Below are 16435 nucleotides of genomic sequence, written 5' to 3'. Positions count from 1 at the left end.
GTGGATAAAAAATTTCAGGTAACACACAAATCTGTCCCCTCTTGTCTCTATAGACTAGGTTCATTGATCTCAGAGCAAAATTTTAAAACCAGGGAAGCATCTAACTACAGCAGAATAAAAAAAAATTATGGTAAGATCTGTGTTACTGAAAAATATACCAAAATACCTACTGTATCAGGAAATTAAAATCTCCATCGTCCTGAAATATTTGTGTAGATTTAAAGAAATAGCATCTTCCTCATTATGCCAACTATGCCCTGAAAATTCTTGATTTAACCTCTAAACATGGGACACCAAAGGTGAACCCTCCAGCATTAATTGAATGGCAGTCCTGTGTTCTTATATGCCACATATAAGATGTTTTCCCTGAAGCTAAAAGGATACTTTTGGGCTCCTGTAACTTCTCCTCAGCTGATGATGTCAGATGAATTGTGACATATAAAGGAAGAGACTGATAAGCCTCATTTTTCTGAGCTAACTTATGTGCAACACCATCACTTAGAAATGGAAAAAGCTAAGGATTTCTCAGACATCGACTTCTATCACCCAAGTGAATAGACTGATCTGATCCAGCCTGTTCATCTGCAGAGAAGCCTATAGTTCCCTCCCACACACACACTTTCAAAGTTGCAATTCTCCATCTGAAACTATTAGGTCCTCCTGTGCAAGGCTTCTGTTGCACTGTGCAAATTGATGAGCACTGCAGATCACAGTAACACGCAGGAAGAAGTCCTTCATCTCCCCAGCTTCCCATGGAAACTTTGCTGTCTAGTTCAATTGCCCAATTAGAAACCTTGGTAGAACTATGTTGCCCATAGAAAGTTGGGTGTGTGTGTATATATATGATTTTTATATATTTTTATTTATTTTTGGTGTTGTCTAGTAAAACCAGGAGATTTCCTGGGTGCACCAAGCCATTCTGGTTTTGTTCTATCCATTAAATATACAAACAAACCTTAATTTAAACCTTAGAGGCTTGCAAGAATGGCCTAGCCTTGTGTCTCCTTTTCACACTTACAGAGGAACATTTAAGTTTCTGAGCCAACATACAGTTTGAAGGCAGCTTATTTTGGTCTCATAAGTTTAAATGTTTTGAGCATTTACAGGCTTAAGATGATAATGTGCATATGACCAAGCTACACCTTCCAGGAAAAACTGCCTCACTTCTCCAGCTAAAATCAATGAACCTTCTGTTCTCTGCTCATTTCGCCAGCTTGCAGAGAAATGAAATAGGGAAAAAAAAAAAAAAAAAAAAAGCTAATAGCCATAGCTGTATTTCTGGGACTTAAGTACAAGACATTTTCCTTACGTACTTATTCCATGATCTTGACTTCAAAAGAAATACATAGAAATACCTCACCTACTCTTCCCTATTCTCTTCTCTTAAAAGGGGCAGGGGGAAGACTCGATTTTAAAATCTTTATACTGGCAGAAAGAAAGAAGGATGAACTTTCTTTCAAAAGTTAACCTACATAGAAAGGATGTAGTAAGCACTACTATAATATGGGTTTTAATAGCATGCACTGCCACAGAGCCCTTTCTGTTGACAACCAATAGTCTGTTTCCATCCACACTCCCTCCCCTACTTAATCATGGAGAAAGCTGCTCACTCTCAAGTCCCACTGTTTAAGCTGAAGCTCCTAAACAAGAATCTTCAGCACATGCAAGGTGCACTTCTAGGAGGTGTCTGCACCATAAGATTATCAGAATTATGACAAATGAGTATGAGCTAAACAACACTCAAAAAAACACAGGACATAAAAAGGATCTTAAAACATCTATGAAGCAACACAGATTGCCCATATGTCTACACTGCTGTCACGTACACAGTAACAGTTTGTAGCTTTAAATTGGCCAAGCCTGGTACCCATGGCAATGGTGCTGCAGAAGCAGAGTGTGGTCCCTGCTGGATAGTCCCTGGCTCCCATGACCCTACTCCTCCTTCATGGCTGCCATGTCCCAAACACCTAATTTAAAGCTATTGCTAACACGAGTACCTGAGCTGCAGCCTTCTCCTCAGCTGCAGTGTGTAGACAGTGCATCCCTCACACAAAAAACATGCTTCTCTGGCACCAACAGTTCACATCTGCTTTCTAGCATTAAGGTATAAAGTTTAAAAACATAATAAATATAGGTCATTTCTTTTTTTTTTTTTTTTTTTTTTTTGCCTCATATCAGAGGTTTGCCTCACTTGTGAAAAGTTTTCAGTAACTGTTGTTAAAGCTTTTATATTACTAGAAATAAGGCACCACAGAAAAAAGTATCAAAAATGTCCATTAGGGAGAAGACAGAATGTATGCCTCTGAGAACTTAAACTGCAGAATAGCAGAGTAGCAGCAAGACAAACCTCCACTAATAGTAGAAGAAAAAAAAAAAAAGAAAAAAAAACAGAGCACGTCTAGGGAAGGACATTGCATGTCGGAGTCGCAACTCCTAGCTGTTTTTACTATATTGACTATAAACATCATCTAACTTCAAAAGATAACCTGGTATTCTGCAGGTTTCAGAGTGAGGCTATCGCTTTATTTAAAATGCGAGACAAAGATGACAGACTCTTCTACACTATGCCAAGTTTTTTTTATTTCCACAAATAGAGTTTCTAAAAACTGATAAGTAGCACACAACAAATCTGTTTCAAGTATTTAAACAAATGAATACATTTTTATAGTTACTCAACTGAGGTGACAAGCAAAAAAAAAAAAAAAAAAATAGTTCCCTATTGCCATCCAAAACCTGGCTATATCTAAACTGCTTTGATTACCCTACACACTGCCATTATTTGGCACGATAGAATGCAAAAGTATCAAAAACTTAAGAATTGCTCATTAAATATAAAGCACAAATAAACAATATTAATACCAAAAGTAGTCATTCAGGGAAAACCAACTAAGATTTTCATTTTGACTCTAAGAGTTATATTGACAAGTTATGTTAAACAGAATAGTTTGTATTTCTCTTTTCGTCTCACTTCCATAAACCAAAATCATGCTCTTTGTTTAATCTGAAGAACCAGCTTTTACTAATGTGGTTGTTATCTACTACTAAAAAACAACTGAGCAAACAAGCAGCCTGTTTCAGAATAAAAAGACAGGAGGAGAGAACACGACCTGAGGAGCTACAATGAGTATTACTGCCTTGCCATTTTGCTGCAGTGTAAATACATCTGATTTTTTAGATGATAAAGCTTTTTGGAAAATGAAATCTGTTATACACAAGCTGATAATGATAATACCAAGACACAAACCAATAAATAACTGGAGTATAAAAAGTAACCACTAAGCAAGACAAAGCAGTTTCAAAATTTACAGAAAATTCACAATACATTTGCAATAATTTAACAAAAAAATCATCTATAATAGAGCTGTCAAATTTATACTTTTCAGCTCTATGTGAAAATGTGTTATTAAGTTTTTACTACATTAAAAAAGGAACTTCACTGCTTGCAAAAGTAGTGAAGTCAACCATGTTTCTTTTGCCTGCTCACAGCAACAGCACTTTGTCAGAAGCACCAGGAACAATATTTCGTTAGGCACAAAAGCGGCCTCCGTTAGGGCAATGGGCAAAGGCAAATGACTGCAAAGCAAGAGGCCTCAGCTTCAATTTAACTGTCCTGTAAGGTACATACTAATTAGCTGCAAAGCTATGAAATCCTCGCTAGCATGTTAAGTCTGCTACATGACAGTATAATTTGACTTCTTAAAGGATTATGCAAATTACAACTCATCATTCCATTACACGACTGAAAAAAGTGACAGCTAATTTATACATAACACACCTTTCAAATCCCTAAGATGTGAAGCACCTGTGCCATATATTTTGCCTAGATTTTTCTAGCGTATACATTCTTGTTTATTGCACTATACAGAAGCATACCTAAGAGATTTAATAAAGTCATAGGGTTTTTATTTGCTTTTTAGCTTTAGAGCACAATCCCAAAGAAGCACACAACATTATTTCTGCGCCTGCTTTAGAGGTTTTGCATGTCAGCAGAAGTATACGGTTTCAACACTGAATAGCGGGAGAGCACGAGCACTAAATGCACGAGCTAGAGGCAAGACTCACACAGATTTCAACATACTTCTGGTAGGTAGATTCACAGTAGATTCCGTCATATCTGTAGATTTTCCTACATTCTGATTGGTTGGGTAGAGGATGCTGGACAGTTATTCTGTAGAGGTATCAAAAACAGATATACATGACTAGAGATTCTCTACAGGTAACTGTAATGCAGGACAATAAGTATGTTGGAATTGATTAATGTCTTAAACATCTTTCTGAGCTCTTTAAATCAACTGCATTGCACGCATAACAGCCAGAGGTGCCACTTTTTGAAATTTGCACTGAGAGTAAACTAAACTTCAGTTCTCCGTAAGAACAGTATTTTTTCTCCATTGAATAAAAGTGGAAGAGGTAAAGAAGTTTACATACTGAATTGATGCTCTGCACAGTTTGTGTAAATAAAATAGTGCTTATAAAATTGATATTTATAACTTTGCTGTTGTAAACCTCCCTCAGGTAGAACATCCATTCATATCAGCTGGGAGTTTGTTCAGGCAAGGACCAAATAACCCTCCAATTTAAAACGTCAGCAGCAATTCTCACATTTGCACAGAATGAGGATAATGTGGCATTACAGGGACTGTGATTAAAGGTGCTCAGCACCAGCTGAATAATGCCATATGTTCTCAGATCCACTGAAAGGAAATGCAAGTGATTGGCAGCAATCAGGAGTTGTGCAGCATCTTGTAAAATCAGGCCCTAAAAGATTTGTCAATCATTCTATTATTCACCCCCTCCAATTCCCTTGTTAGCAGAAAAATATAATTTGCCTATAAAAATTCAATGTTGTTTTAAAAATATACTTGGGAATTGCACACAAAACAGTACCAACCTTTTTGCTTTTTTTTTTTTTTTTTTCTCTCTTCTCTAAACACACTTCTCTGGGATTAAAACCCCATTTTACGTGCTTTTGTACCTTCCTCAAATTAATGCTTTTGTCCCTTTTAAATAACTGTATTTAACTCAACCATAGTAAGTATCAAATCATTTGACAAATTTTACAGGGTTTTAAAAAGTGGAATTTTAGACTGCAAAATAACGTTAATATTCTTATAAATATAGGGTTTTATTGTTTTCCTATTAAGCCTGTATATAGCCTGAGCTAGCTAGTTTCTTTTCGGTTGTTTGGTTGCTTTTTTAATTATTTAAGCATTTGTCTCAAAAACAATTTGATAATGGAGGCATGAGGAAAAGCCAGATATCTTTATTCATAAATAAACCTCTTAACAAAATGGAAATTTAACTTTTCTACTGTGGAAACTGAGGGCTTTCCCTGCTGAAACTGCACCCACAGTGTGCAGAGGTGTAGACCATTCCCTGTCCTAGAAGGGCTGGTTTTCTGGGACACCTGGTCTGAGCCCGCTGGTTGGGCTCACATACGCAGTTTCCTCCCCCTGGGAACCAAGATGCAGGAGGCAGCAGCTATAGGCTGAAGACATGACCAAATATGCATCCAAAGCCAAAAGTATTCCTGCATTCACCAATTAAGACATTGACAAAAAAAATCCCACTTATTTATTGTGATACCTGGGGCCTTAAGTTAGATGCCTAAGCACCATATGCAGAGTATGAAGAGAGCTGAGTAACCTTAAGATCACAGGTGACAGCAGGAAGCCATACAAGCTAGTAAGAAAGAAATCCCCAGGAGCAGTTTCCTCTACCTCTTTCCCACCTGCAACCCACGCAGAAGAGGAACGCTCTTCATACAGTGCTGCGTGGCTAGAGCCTCACAAAAGCCACAAGAGAACCAGGCTCTCCATGCCTTAAAGACGCCGGAGGTTCAAAAGCACATCCCCCTCAACACTAAGGTGCCTACGTGCTCCTGGATAACAGCTATTTTGAAGTACAGGATACATTAATTGCTCTTGCTAAAACAATACGATTTTTAAAAAGCTCAAGATTCACCAGATCAGAGAGAGGTAGGCAATGAACACATCCTCTTAAAACAGTTACTCAGAAAAGCATATTTAGCCCTTGCAGAAGTGTAGAAACCTTCCAAGCTGAGCACCCTCATGCTGGGGCTCCAGAATTATGCTCTTTCTTTTCACTGGTTCTGTGGTCACACGAACCTTGAGGAGTAATACCGATTACTATTACTTCAATGGTTAAACAAAAGGAGGGGGACATGGCTCACCCCAGAAAACCTTTACTTTGCAATAGTCATGGCATGCTTCTGGAAAGCAAAAGATGTCACTTGGAACATCCCTTGTGATGAAGCAGGTTTCTTCAAATGGGATGGCAGACAAGCCCAGAACAGAACTTTGGACTTCGAATCACAATCTCACTTTGCATCTAGCCAGAATTAGATGCTGAAATCAAAGATGAGAAAAAGATTGATTTTTTTAATAGGTTAAGAGGCTCTAAACACAGCACAGCAGCCGTTGTGAACCCCATTCTGCAGTTCATAAGCCTTCCCCTGCACTACATAGGGCCAGGTTCCACCCCAGACCCCATCCCTTACCCAAATACTTGCTGAGTTATTTGCCTCTCCTCCATTTCCTCTCTACTGCAACAAATAAATAAATAACATTCATACCCCAAAACGCCAAGCCAAATAAGACATCAGTGTAAATCTCTTAAAATCTCACCGACTTCAGTGAGATCACATGGCATTTAAATCAGCACCGAATGGGGCCTTCTGCTCTTAACCTGAAAGAAGCAGTCTCGAGCCACTCTGGAATACAGTTTCAAGCACACACTGCAATTCTAGCCATGCAGCTAACCACCTAGATCCAGGCTATGAAAAAGTGTCCTGCATTTTCCCATGTGATGTTTGTCTCCTGTTAAGGTTTAATTTAGGATCTTAAAGGTGTTCGCATAGCTGTATTTATATGCTGAATACAGACTATGTTTTTATTTCAGGTATTTAGAAGATGCCTTCTAGTGCCACATCTGCACTTCCTGTATCTCCTGAGCATCCTATGCATTTCAACTATCATTTTAGATTCACATTTACAATTAACAGTCTTTGGTTAACAATGAGACTGTGGGTCAGAAATGAACCAGAAATTAAGGCTAGCTCATAGAACGTTTTATTCAGCACTCCTTCCTAAAAAAGCACATCAGAATAAGAAGTAAAAATCGTTGTTTAGTAACTAAAGAAGTTTTCCAAGACAATCGGTCTCAGACTTTATCTCTAAAAAGATTACCTCTAGACAATCTTCACCAAATTAATTTTGCTAACTTGTTCTTTAGCACATTATGTCAACAGATAGAATGTGTATCTCAGATTCCACATACCAAATTGATTTAGCCCAAGATAAAACTGTATATTGGCTATTTACTCTGGGTACTGTATATTCCTGTTCTATTTTATGCTTTCAAATTGATTTCTTGTATTTTTCTCTGTATTAAAAATTAAAGCTCTGAAGAGTATTTGAGTCTGATCAATTTGCAGTGGTTAGCTCACCCCAATTTCAGCTGAGTTTTGAATGCTTTGAAAAACACACCTATTCATATACAGGCTTTTGGACAGAATAAAAGCTGCTGCTTCACAATAGCAAAGACAAAAATGAGTTTTAAGTATATGACTGTCTAGTACAGAAGGTTATTTTCCAAAAGAGGTAGAAACATCTCAAACAAAATGCCAGCAAATACTAAATGAAACATCCAATTTCACTTAATATTTGTACCTCCCTTTCCTTGCTATGTATGCTACAAGATGCTGCTGTTGCTAAGTGCGCTCTCACATCTGATCCTTGTTTTAGAGGTTTCCCTAAAAAGTTCTGAAGTACCATCTCAAATATGAAAGGATTATAACCTGCTGTGCCTGCACATCAGGCAGTTCATCTTCCTATCTTTATATGTCACTAAACTCCAGATGGATTCATCATATGACTTGAGGTAGAACCTAAGTGCATTTACATACATGTGAAATGTGTAAGCTATGACTAATTTTAACTCACAGGGCAGAATTTAAATAATTAGTTACAAGAAGTCAAACTAAGGGAAAAAGGGAGGAAAGAGATGGTTAGAGGCAGAGTAGTAAATTGTTCCATTTTTGCAGGTAATCTAAATGCAAACTAGAAGCAACTTATCATGAGAATGGATTTTCCACCATCTGGTCAAATAACAGGGGATTTGTCTAGTGGCAAGCAAAGAATGGAATGATGTGAGAAAGATTAGCGGGCAAGTCCTACAGTTGGCTAAAATGTATTTTGTGCAAACAAGAACAGATGACGCCTTAACAATTACACCTGTCAAAAACTCCAGAAAGCAATCCATCTCTGAACAGCCCAGTTGAAAACAGGCTAGTTCATAACAAAATGAATTTTTTTAAACAATTGCCAGCCATAACAGTTTGATGCATGACAAGCTTAGGAAGTTGCATTCCACATACTACTGAAACCTTAACTAACTGGACCCTGCTTTTCTCTGATAAGTAAGATATTAAACTATAAAACAAACAAACAAAAAGCACACACAACACCCTAGGTGAAGTAATGCAAATAGCTAACAGTCTCGGAAAGCACAAAAACTCAGACTTGAAGCTGACAGGTAGGTAGAAATGAAGTCCAGTACAATTAGTACAATAAGGGTCTTATAAAAGTGCCTCCCCTCCCCCTCTCTTTTTTATGAGGAAGTCAAAGAATATACCAGAGTCTCCCCGGTGTAGCAGGTCCTGCTTAGAATAAGGAGAGTTTCTAGAACGACAGGTCTTTCTAAATACAGATACAAAGCCTTAAAATTGCCACTATAGAGTGGCACACATCCTGCCAGGAGGAATAATTCTAATAAGAAATCAAACCTGTATAAAAGAAATGTTTTCTTTCTTGAAAAAGATAAAATTTTTAGGTGCAATATTATTTTACACTAACTCCAAGGTGATTTACTTTTTTTTATACATACTAACACAGATTATGAGGGTGCCGAAGGCTCCAGCAACCAATCTTAAAATTCATTTTAAGACTTTACTTTAAAATGAAAGTTTTCTTCAAAAAAATGAAGATCACAACTCATAACTATGCGGGGGGAAGGAGGGAAGAAGGTCGGAATAAGCTTGTCCCAAACTGATATTTGTTCTCTGGATTTCCAGTACTCAGAGGAAACTTATTAGTTAATGAAGTAACTTAATAAAAGAATTTCATGACAAGATTTATAGACTGTCCATAGAAAGGCAGTCATAGCAACACAACAAAATAAGGTTTTGCATATTTAACTCCCGAACACTCAAATAACATCAACAAAAGTATTTAAGCAAATTCAGCATGATTAACATGTTATCCAGGATATCAGAGAACCACAGACCTCTACTATTTTCACTAATTTTAGTCATTTAACTTTAATCAGAATTTCATACACTTGTTACAAAACAGGATTTCAGCTAAAAAGCTTTGAAAAAGAATGCATCACCCTGCAAAGCTTTAGTGCCACATCCCTCTCCTCTTTACCACAGATGTCCATACAAAGGCGCTAACATAGAATGCCATGATTCTTCACCACGCTCAAAAATTTTGAGATTTGACAATGTGCGTATATAAAAGGTGTCAGGAACAAGACTGGTGATCTTTTAGATATCCATTTTTATCCCTTTTTATTTTTTTATTTTATTTATTTTTATTTTATTTATTTTTTAAATCCCTTTTAGATAACCATTGTATACCACCTTGCATAAACAGTTTGACCATACAGCTTTAGCATTACTCAAAAAAAAAAAAAAAAAAAAAAATTCTCTCACAGCAGAGAAAAAGGAAACACCAGCACCAATTTTTGATGTTGTTTTAAATATGCTGGTTGCCTTTCCCCCACTGACCCAACATATTGCTGTCAGCAAACTCCGAGAGATATTTCCATTGAAACTTAAGGATGGAGAGTATGAGGGCCTAGATTCAGACATTCCTACTATTTTCTCTTCCATTTTTAAACTTTCTATGTACCCCCATATTGTACTATTTTCTCCCCTTTTCCACTTGATTGTTTCTGTATTTCCTTGCGCATATCAACTTCAGATGAAAAGTATCCCTTTTTAATTACACATATGAATAACACTGACAAATAATTATACACTTTAATTTTTTAAAATTAAGATCTAGACTCTTCTACAAGCTTTCTTCCTACCAAATAATAAAAGCTTCAGGTCAGTGAAGGACAGACAATTAGCCTGATCTGACCAATGTGGAAAGACAAGAGAAAGAGAATAATGTGCAGCACCTGGTGGCCCCTGCCTGAGGGGCTGGATATTTTTCTACAGTGGCATTTGAAAAAAAAAATATATATATATATACACACACACACACAACACGCACACACACACAGAAGGAGGTTAAAACCACCAGGCTCAAGGCACTGCTAGAATCTCAGTTCATCCCTCTGCCTGTTTGTATGCCTGCCAGAAAATACCCCAGTGGGGCTTTCTGTGCTATCAGAGATTCCCACGCAAGAGTATTTCAATTACTCCAAAATATATAATCCAATCAAGATCTGAATGAACATTAGTTTAGGTAGAAGAGGCAATAGCTTGGAGACCCCACTGAAACATACAATAGATAAAATTATTTTCCCAGAGACTGAAGATACTGCTTTTTTGTTTACTAGCACCAGAAGTCCACTATGATCCATATCCATGTTTGTCCACAGCTTGAACCACACTCCATATACCCAAACCTTACTACTGCATGCAATAAGGTACCTGAACAGAAAAGCAGCAACAGTCTGGCCAGCTGCATGGGTAGGTCCAGGTCCTTTCTTGTTATAATGCAAGGATGGCCTTTCTAGGAAACTCATGACAGGAAAACTGGAAGGACGTGCAGCCACTGCCAGGGCACTGGACTGTTACATAAACTATACTGTGCATCCAAGTCCTTCCGTTTTCTATTGCACTGATGCTGTAACACAGCACAGGCTGCAGCCATTACCCATATTGATTATGCTACTTGTGTCTGACACTTTGCTGTATTTCATAAGCACAAGGTATGAACAGATATGGAAAAATATCTGTCCTGAGTTGAAGATTTCTGAAGCCCATCCAGTTAGCAGTTGACTCAGATCTAACTTAGTATATAGAGTTCTAGCTTTTTATTATTATTATTAAAGAAAACCTTCTCTGAAACTTAACATTGCTTAAACAGGGGCCTTCATGGACCTTTACCTACGGGACAAGATGAACAAAGCATATGGACGCATTTCTTATGTAGAAGCACAACTTTACATTGACTAAGAAGCTTGGAACCTGCTTACAAGTTAAGCAGTTCAACAGCTTTTTAAGTCTTCTCCAAGGGTCCTTTAGAACCACCAAAATTCACAGTAGAGTAAAAATGTGAAAAGAAGTCCAAGGACACAGAGCAGGTCAAGATGAGACACAAGTGAATAAACTAGATCTTGATTCCCCAAGCTTTGGTCTGTCTGCCGAATTATACTTCATCCCCTGTGGTAATTGTCAACATTCTCAGTGTTTTCAACAAACGTCAAATCCTTTATGAATCTTCCTGGATTTTTGATTTCAAGGATATAGCAAGCAATGAAGTTCAACAGCTAGTCAAATAGTGCTTTAGAGATTAATGTTATACTTTTTTCTTCATAAATTCGTAAACTTAATTTCACTTTACATCTCTCATCATTATATGCATGGCAAATAGGAATGTTCAAAGCACACTCCCCGTTAGCATTTTGTATGCCTGATTTTTTTGTTTTTCTTGATACTCACCCAATCTCTTCAGTCTCTTCAAGTTAAAGACAAAATTTTATTTTGCTTCAGATTGGCTTTACTTTTGCTGCATTTTTCTGTATCTTTTTCATAGTGACCATGGACATTATTTAAGTCCATCAATTTATATACCACCACATATTTTTCGTAATGTTTACACAGCAGTATCATTAGATGCATTTTCAGTATTACTTGCTATACCATCTTTTAATGTAGCTTAACATTATTTGTTTTCGCATTCAGTCTTGCGCACCAAAGCAGAGATTTTCACTGAGCTGTCCACAGTGACATGCAGGCATATTTCCTTAGGTTATAGTTAATTTAGAACCCAGCAACGTGTATGAGTAGTTCAAATTGTTTCTTCCGATGCACACTGCTTTCCATCTGTCAGCAATGAATCACTTGCCATTACGCTGCCCGTTAGCTCACTGAGGTGCCTCATAGGTCCCTCAGTTTCCTCTAATCTCTACAAAATTAAGAGAAAGTGATCCACTCCAGTATCCTATCTGCTTCTCTCTTTAAAATAATAATAAAGAAAACCACACCAGTTAATATATTTATGAATCTATCTCAGCAAAATTTCTAATAGGACATGTTCAGAAACTTCTGATAGTTTTTTTTTTTTTTTTTTTTTTAATGACTACTTCTCATCCTGATTATTTGCTAGCAAAACTCTAACATTAAGCAGGAGCAATTTTCAAGCACAGGCTTCATACATTTTCCTTGTACAGATTTATGCTTTTATTATAAAATGCAAGAGAGACTAGATTTAATTTTACCCCTATTGTTAAAAAGGGGAACAAAATGCTTTAAATGCTTGCACATACGTTTTGCCATTGATCTCCAAGGGAATAGAATCAACAGCAGAACTAGACCCTCCAGACTACAGGCAAACTTCAGCCCATCATCCAAACAGGACTGTAGGTTTCATTCCTGACATCTGGCAGGAGCAGAGGGAGAGCCCAGCAGCTCATGCCATGGTCCTGCCCATACAGGCCCATGTCCTCAAAGGCCAGCAAGCACAGCTACGTACGCCTTTTTTTCCTCTCCTGCTGGTGAGTTCATAAACTACACATCCACTGCTGCTGTCCAGGCTTAAGACAGCCCAACGCAGAGTGTTCCTATGGAACTAAATTCTGCAGAACGCAGGAGCAAACATTTTTCCTCCAGTGTGCCAATATTGAAGTACTTCAAGATCTCAGAAAAAGGAAGGAGAGTAGCCCAGTTTGGGCCCTAAAGAAAAAAAAAAAAAAAAAAAAAAAACCCACCACACACACACACACCTCCCCCTCTCTTTCCCTCTTCTGCAATTTATCTCTAAAAACCTCCAGATGAGGTTTAGACTGTTATGGTGGTGTTTCTGTTCCAGGAACAAAAGTAAACAGCTAAAACTCAAATAACATCTTGACACATGTATTCTATTCATTAAAACAATTAAATTTACAGAGATAGAGAATATGCTCCTGAGAATAAGCTTCCTAAAGTTTGACTTGGGCTGAATCCAAAACATTTCAGGTTTAGTGCTCAGGAGTATTATTTAGAAGATAAATTGCTTGATATCAGATTTTGGAAAAGGTAGAATTACCATGAAATCTTGTTGCACAACAATTCATCAGAGGGAATATCCCCTGTATTACTTGTTCATGCTCACAGTAATAAGAAAAACCCTCTGGCTTAAGAGAATTTAATTTTAATAAAATGTCTGGAAAAACACTATTTGGGGAAGTATTTCACTGAAGGAAAAATATTCTCCACCATTTTTCAGTTAGCATATACCATACTACAAAAAGATTTTTAAACAATAAACAGTCCTTTCAAATCTCCCACCATTAAAACCAATTGTTCCTGTGAATGGGAGGGCTGTATTATTGACCTGGCACTTCTGAGTAACAAGAACAGTTCTTGAACCACCATGGCACTTCCTCACAAAATACAAAATAGTCTCCTAGAACAGACCACATTCAAATAACACTGTTTAGGATGTAGATGTGTTTGCAACACGGAAACATGAGCTATTTTTCTCCCTTTAGCTTGCTTGGAGCCTAAGTTTTATGGATACTCGGCATAAGTTCATAGTTCATAAGTTCATTTGCACATGCAAAAATGCATGCACACCATTAGCATATGTGCATCTGAAGAGTACTGACACCCATATAATGAAATCTTCCCTCTTGCCCTCTTGTTTTGTAAGCATGGTTTTTATCATGGGTACATAACTTTTACGCAACAGTGCAAGCAACCATGCCATCTTGTGCTTCTTTGCAGGTAAGTGACTGGCAATACTATAAAAATTATGTATACCTTTTATAATATTGAAATGACTTGAATATATTTCATTATGTTACTCTGATCCTGCTTACAGCATATATTATACAGTTTGATCTCTATTTCACTAACATGGACTTTCTGGAATTCATGAAAAGCCAAGACAGATACAGGAAGCCATAGATATTATGTAGTGGAAAAGTATGGTGCTATTCCTAAAGAATAAATGGTTCTCTAACTAGTGTTCAGATAGGCAAACTCCTTACTGCCTATTGTTGACTTAAATATATACTGAAAAGTTTGTTTGTTTTTTTGTTTTGATGCACATCTCTTCCTGAACAATGTGTGAAATCATGAGGCAAGGAAGCACAATAATGGAGAGAAAACAGGTCATAGAACTGAATGACTTGGAGAAACATGGCAGTAGAACTTTCTCTAGTTAAAGTATTTCGACTTGCTTAGAAGGACCAAAAAAGCCCCACAAACACCACCTGTTTATTTTGTTTTGAATTTTTTAGGAACTAGATGGGGTGAGAGATCTCAAAGTGTTTATTTGTTTTGGGTTTTTGTTTAAGACTAGTACTGGACAACAATACTGCATCAAAAATGATGTCTTGAATAACTGCTTTGCAATAATATAATCATATTTTGGAAATACAAGGGGTTTTCTCCAAAAGCTCTCCAGATGAAGGTGATGGTAATGGTAAAATATTAGGACCATGGAAAACATGGGAAAATGTTTCCCAACAGCTATCACTTAACAAAGGGACACTACTTCACTAACATATTACTTGGCCTGACACCAGTGATTCACAGCCTCTCTTACGGTTCTTTGTATTATAGAGACACCATTATTATACATCTCTGCTCCTAAATTCTAGAAGTACAAGAAAAAGTCCAAGCTGATAACAGCTGGAATGAATAAATGAGGGGGGAATAAAAGTAGTAGATGATTTATACAGTTAAGTATTGTTGCAGTGTATATATAAAGCATTATTCTATCTTAAAGAATTTCATTGTAAACAATTTCACAAATAAGTAAAATTTGGACAGTACATTTATCATTACAGAGTTTAGTATTGCTTAGTCAAGTATATTATAATTGAAGGCTGATTTTTACTTCAACTGCTGTGCCAAAATTGCTTCAGTGACATTTTTGTTTAGGGAAGAAGAATGGCAGAGGAATACTCTATTAAAATAGAGACATTCAGTTAGTAACAGAAATCTGCAGATATCCTATTTCCTGCCACAAAATTTTGGAAAAAATGACTGCTTATCCAACAGTTCATGCAGCTTCTTGATTTCAAAGCCAGTAAAGGCTATTAAAGTAATCTAGCTAATAGCACAATAGACTTCTTGGTGCAAGCATAAATGCCCATTATATGTTCAATTCGTCTCTGCTTTCAGTAATCCTCTGGTAAATCACTTCAAAAAACCCAATCTTCAAAATGCTGATATCTCCTAATTCACTATTAGTTAGTAATCAGGAGTAGTATATTTTCCTTACATTTTGGGGGTGGACTGTGTTTACTTTTTTTGTTAGTGGTAGATTTATTATTTTAAATAAAAGGATTGAGTTTTGCTTAGTTTTGTAACAGCTTTAACATCTCATTTCAAGAGCAGCCTTCTTCCTTGGTAAATTGCCCAATTTTTTTTTTTTTTTGCCTCATTTGAAAATTCAAATATTAATAAGTTAAAATATTATCAAGTGATAAAGTTAAAGCCAATTGTATTTCTGTTTAAAAATTTCAGGGTCAGGTTTCACAACTATTCCTGCATTTCTTCTCTTCCCTAAGAGGATAAAGCTTACCAGATACACTCAGGAACAGAGCTCCTGGGTCTTGCAGTAACAAGTCGTTCTGGCCGTGTGTGTGTCCTGTACACGCTATTGAAAATGTTTAATAATGGCAGACCTTGCACTTTCATGTAATTCATAATTAGAAGATGACTGCAACTGCATTATTTAAAATCAGGCCTTTGTTATCAGCACCAGTTTTCGACAGAAGCCGAGAATCGCCTGTGAGCTGTGGCAGACCCAGGCTGTTCAAAGCAATTGCTGTTCAGCATGAGAGCTGCAATGGAGGTCACGGAGCAGGTCAGGAGGAAAGATAGTGTATCGATTTCACACCAGGAATAGAGGCGAAGCCAGGGCCCACTGTTGCTGCATGTGATGTATTTCACTTCAGTTTAAGGCACATTTCATTCCAATTCAGGAGGGGGTGGGGAGCAAAGGGCGAGCGGATTTCACACTGAATCATGATGAATTCTGGACTCCTGTATTCCAGTAAATATCTCCTTCCTGACATTAAGTATTTCTATCGCAGAGTGAATACAATGGAAATTAGACTGCAACGAGCTAGCCAGAGAGGACTTAAAAAAAATAAACAAACACTGTATAGCATTCTCTATTACCTCCTAGCTTAGTATATACAAGTGTTACCCAAAACTCAGAAAACTTGAAAATTGATC

The 16435-nt window shown here is 37.1% G+C and overlaps 1 protein-coding gene across 2 annotated transcripts in view; it reads right to left on the bottom strand.

Moving 5' to 3' along the window:
• NPAS3 (neuronal PAS domain protein 3) overlaps positions 1-16435 on the bottom strand; it is a 565719-nt gene that overhangs the window by 486585 nt on the left and 62699 nt on the right. Inside the window, exon 2 of one of the 2 annotated variants that reach the window (XM_088529242.1) lies at positions 4079-4168. The exons of the other annotated variant lie outside the window; for it this stretch is intronic. Coding sequence (XP_088385368.1) covers positions 4079-4168 — 90 coding nt within the window. The remainder of the gene's footprint in view (positions 1-4078; positions 4169-16435) is intronic. 2 annotated transcript variants of the gene reach the window in all.

Source organism: Tinamus guttatus, unplaced genomic scaffold, assembly GCF_059628265.1.
Source record: "Tinamus guttatus ecotype Peru unplaced genomic scaffold, ASM5962826v1 Tinamus_guttatus_pri_ptg000327l, whole genome shotgun sequence".
Lineage (NCBI taxonomy): Eukaryota > Metazoa > Chordata > Aves > Tinamiformes > Tinamidae > Tinamus > Tinamus guttatus.
Note: the sequence above shows the minus strand (reverse complement) of the source record. Positions and strands in the feature narration are given on the sequence as shown.